The sequence below is a fragment of the Chelmon rostratus genome, chromosome 6, assembly GCF_017976325.1.
Source record: "Chelmon rostratus isolate fCheRos1 chromosome 6, fCheRos1.pri, whole genome shotgun sequence".
Classification (NCBI taxonomy): domain Eukaryota; kingdom Metazoa; phylum Chordata; class Actinopteri; order Chaetodontiformes; family Chaetodontidae; genus Chelmon; species Chelmon rostratus.
The window spans coordinates 22,798,276-22,803,059 of record NC_055663.1 but is presented as its reverse complement, the minus strand read 5'-3'; the positions used below and the strand labels follow the sequence as shown (position 1 = coordinate 22,803,059).

Genomic DNA, 4,784 nt, shown 5'->3' with positions numbered 1-4,784 from the left:
ACTCTGGCAATCAAAAGTCTCCATTTTCATCAAAACATTCATGTCAGACGGTCGAATCAGCTCAAACAAACGGAGGAACTTATGGAAAAAATATGAAATGCGCCTTTGTTTTTCCGCGCACTGAGAGGCAGCCCAGGCCCGGTGCGCATTCAGAGACTGCTGCATTTGGCTTCTTTCAATTAAGGGTAAACTTGCAAGTATGACCTGCTGAATGGTTTGTTTCAATAGACGAGGACAATTACAAAGACTAGTAGTTTTCTTTTTCCAGCTCTGGCAGGTGGCCTCCACGCCCGGTGTATCCACGGCGGGGTAAACAGTGTGTGTGAGTGGGTCTTTAGAGGGCTTGTTGAGTGCGGGTGGATGTGGGGGTGTCTTCGTGGCGGACAAAGCGGGGATCCAAAGGCAGCTGCTGCTTCTTTAGAGGGGCGAAAGGGCCTTTAAATCCCAGCCTATATCCCGCAGCTGCCATGCTGCCCAAGGCTGCACGTCTGAATGCGTTTTCCCCCCGCAAGGTATATGAGTCCACAGAGGCAGACAGATACAGGCGGAGCTCAGGGACAAGTAATGTACCTGCGCCCCCGGGGAAGAGCCATAAACGCCTGCGATAACACTGCGTGAACTCTCCGTGCAGTTTATTGTGCTTTCTCCGCAGCAGTGTGAAATAAAATAAATCATCTCAATGAAGAGAGAATAGAGAGGTGATTCTGCATTTAATATACAACCAAGCTGCTGTTCCTTCTTATTCTTAATAAAAAAAAATATGAGGCAGAAAATGGAAAGCACAAAGACGTCAAAGCCTCTGGTCCCAGTTTCAGTTTCAATACTTATCTGACTCACTATCAGTTTCAAAACACCCTAAACCAAACAAACAAACCGGACAGAAACACACCAACAAAGCCGCGTAAAGTTGAAGTGAAAAATATTTATTTCTCATCTTTTGCAAGACACAATCAGGGCACTTGTATGAAAACGCACGCACACAAACACACACGCACGAAAACGGCTCAGAAACACAAAGAAACCTTTTTTTTTCAAGTGTGGACTATACGAAGAAGCTACATGATTGCAAAATATCACAATACAAAATGGAAATAATATAAAATAAAATAAAAACATGCCCTTTGGCTAAACCAACGAGGCATTTAACAAATATAAAGAAACATAAATAACTTATAAGTTAGAATAGTCTTAAAAATATACATTTACAGGAAAAAAAATAGAACAGAAATAAACATTTATAAGCTATTGTCTCTATAAAGCTGTACACTTTTGGCCAGTGTAGACAATTCTTTTAAAGTAATTTAGGATTGCACAGATGTTAAAACATTTAACACTGTCTAGTGGCTGTATGCAAAAGCAACAATGAATGCTACATTTGTACTGGATAGAAGTCATTCGGCGAAATTTTCCTCTCTTTCCACTCCCTTTCCCTCCCAAACCGTTCAGTCCTGAGAGTCTGGTCCGGTTTTCAGGCTGCGCTCCGCCGGGGCGCACCGAGCCGGAGCAGTCGACCGGTCGGGCTTCGTTCTCCCACACCGGCCAATCATTTCTCGTCTCCGGCGCTGCAGTAGCGTGGAGAAACATCCTCCCCTTGATCCTCAAAAATACGCGAATAGTGCAAGAAAAAAAAACACCTGAGGAAGAAAAAAAAAAAAAAACACGGTAAGATTTCCGAAGAACAGACACAGCGAGGAAAGACGCAAGTCAGCTTTCTGAGGAAACAGGAGATGTAGTCTCAGCAGCAGGCGTCACCCTTTACCCCATGCCTTTTCCCGCCACATCGTGACGCACATTCCCCTCCCCCAACCACCAGTGTTACTACAGCTCCTACTATCACTACTACTGCGATTTCACCACCACAAACTCTCCCCACCCCCCTTCCCAGATAAGGCTGCCTGCGCTTTTTGGCTCACGTAATCCATAAAGTGTTATGGCAGGGAAAACATAACTCAAATATATAGTAATAATGCAACAGCTCACACAGCTAAACACAATTCTTAATAATAAAAAAGTGATCATATGAGGCGGAGAAAAGAAATCAGTCATGTCATGTTAGACTAGTTTAACGATTTAAAACGGATTTTAGAAAATACGATAAATCCTCATACCTTCAACGGATCCTCTTCCGTGGAGTCTGTTCCACCGGGATCGGAGACTTGGAGTGATGGCAAGCGCCCACATCGCTAGATTTTATATCGGCAGCCCTCCTTCGTTTCACGAAGAAGTCTGTGGGAATGAAAAACGCAGTTAGGACACACACATCCATTTAAGATGAAATTACGCACGGAAGAGAGCGACGGACACGGGGACGATCTGGACCCGGTGCGCAGCACTGGAGTCGAGAGCGCACACTATACAAAACATGAGGTTTGAAATGTGTTGTGTTTACCTGTGATGTGTGTGTTGTTGTCAGTAGTGGCCGACCTCTTGCGTCTGACACACGGGACCTGTCTGCGAGACGGCTTCCCTGAGTTGAGCTTGTCTGCGCGGTTCTCCTGGTTGACCTCCGCCGGAGAGGGAGTGCTGCTGCTCTCGGGCAAGGCCAAGCGCTCCAGTACATCCATACGAGGGGACTCCGGCACAACAGAGTCGGAGGGGGGCAGCTGTTTGACGGGAGTGGCAGGCACCCTGGTCCTGTCGTTCTGTACAGAGTCCTGATAAAACACCGGGGTCTTATCCACGGGCACCTCTTCCCACTTGTAATCCCCATCCAGCGGGGTGTTGGCCTCGAAATTAAAGTTCCATCTCTGCTGGTCCCGCTCGGAAATCTCCCGCAGCTTGGCTTTCATCTCCCGGCTCAGTTCCTCATGATCCACCGGTCCAAAGAGGTTGCGGCAGACGCTTGTGCGTCTGTGGAGAGGGAAGGTCCTCCTGGCCACCAACCTCTCCAGCGCGCTGCTCGATAACTGAACGTTGGACATCTCCAAAACCTTTCCAACAAAGCTCCAAAATGACAAAAGATGATCCCCGTTGAGCGAGTATCAGGTGTTGTTGTTGTTGTGCCTGAAGTGTGTGAGTGTGTCTCTTCTCCTCGCACGCCTCTCTCCTCCACACGGCTCTGTTTAAATGTACCTTCGTACTGAGATGTGGAGTATATAACCTACCACTCAGAGCAGCCACCTCGGGCGACTTTCTCATTGGCTGCCTTAAGTCCGACCCTCTCCAAAAACACGCACAACCCCCACCCTGATTTCCCATCGGCCCCTGGTGCCCATTTGGCTGTGCGCCGAGCAAAGCGCAGCGTTTTGGTTTTACAATCAGAGTGTCAACCCTCTGATAACACTGAGCGGACTTTCCCGATGTCACCGTGTCTGCCTTTTTAGGTCGTCTTTGGGCACTTACACAAGCAGCTGAGGGATGTGCGTCTATTATCGGACACGCGTTTATTTTCCTCCTTCCCCCTCAAAATTGTGTTGCGCGTCCCATATTGGAGTATTAGGGATTGATCGCTTTTTGTTACAAGAAAGGACTAAATTGGTATCATTTTAAATTCTTAATCAGCAGGGGTTTTTTTTAACATGTTGACTCAAAGGAACCTCGCTTGTTAAATTTTGTCCAGTGTTTGACCCCTTAACGTTACTCTACACACATACAGTAAATGCGCCCTCCCGCCCCAAAACACACACACACACACACCCTTTTTTTCTCTCTCACCACAACAACAGCACTCTACCCGCTCTGCTCATATCGTGTCTTCACTCAGCCGTCTACAGGGATTTGTACTGAGGGAGCTGCTCTGCGCAAAGGAAACAGCTGTGAGGGAAGGCAGGGTGATAAACAAAAATTGCTTTAAGCACAGCTGAGCAGTTTTCATTTCTACAAAGAAAGCAGGACACTTTTTCGGGAGAATTGTTAAACGAATAGTCTTTTTTCCCCTTTTCCTGCTGATTACACCCTTAAAGAGATTACCGTGATCCAGTTAAGAAGTGAATCACCTACTTTTCAACACTGACAAAATTTAAAATAACTGCGGTGAAATTCTTGGAAAAAAGTATCAGACTCGATTAACACAGGTGTTCAGTTTCAGTATGGAGGATGAAGGTTATAAATCACTGCTGCCATGACACAATCAGGCTGTCGCCACTTACATGGGTGCGTGCGCGAGGTTGTTTGGAGGATAATTATAGGTTAGAATAGATATTTTATTCAGTTTTGATTATGCATCACTATCCAGTGTGCGCATGCGGACCATTGGAGGATATCATATTATAACTTAAGTATTGTTAATAACCGTGAGTGCTGCAGAGTCTGCAGAGTCTCCGGTCTGGGTGAGGGTTGGGTTGGACGGACAACGCCTTTGCTGTGGATAGTAGGTGCACAGTGACCCTTAGTGGTTCAAAACCGGTACTGCAGCGAGAACTTCTTAAACGAGCACATGCAGGACAATTCTGTGCCATAAAGCCCCCAAAATTTAACACATATTTGTATAAGTGGATAGTAGCACCTAAACTCCACTACACTACACTTCTACACATTTGACATGAGTCCTTGCTAAAGAAATTATGTCTGAATCGTGCATTTCAACATTTTCTACCAATCCATTTTATTGTAGCTTGTCTTACCTTATATTAATCAGGGAGCAGGTAACAGCTCAGTAACACACTGTGGCTTTCATGGGGTTTGAACATGTGACTATTTGATAACAGGACAGTCTGTCCTGTGAAAAACCTTGTGTGACACGGTGATGTCACATGAGAGTCACCCAGCTCCCTGACAGCTGCTTGAGTCACTTAAACTAAAGTGTGAGACCCCCTGAGGTAAGGGGGTTATCAGCCTCTTTAAAT

General features: G+C 46.0%; 1 protein-coding gene across 1 annotated transcript; it reads right to left on the bottom strand.

The window, feature by feature from the left end:
- Nucleotides 1-902: 902 nt before the first annotated feature.
- Nucleotides 903-3,053, bottom strand: cdkn1cb (cyclin-dependent kinase inhibitor 1Cb). Its single transcript, XM_041939578.1, has 3 exons — nt 2,390-3,053; nt 2,109-2,226; nt 903-1,634 (listed from the first exon to the last, which is right to left on the bottom strand). Exons 1-2 carry the CDS (start codon nt 2,919-2,921, stop codon nt 2,111-2,113), a joined length of 648 nt encoding a protein of 215 aa, XP_041795512.1. The 5' UTR covers nt 2,922-3,053; the 3' UTR covers nt 903-1,634; nt 2,109-2,110.
- Nucleotides 3,054-4,784: the final 1,731 nt, after the last annotated feature.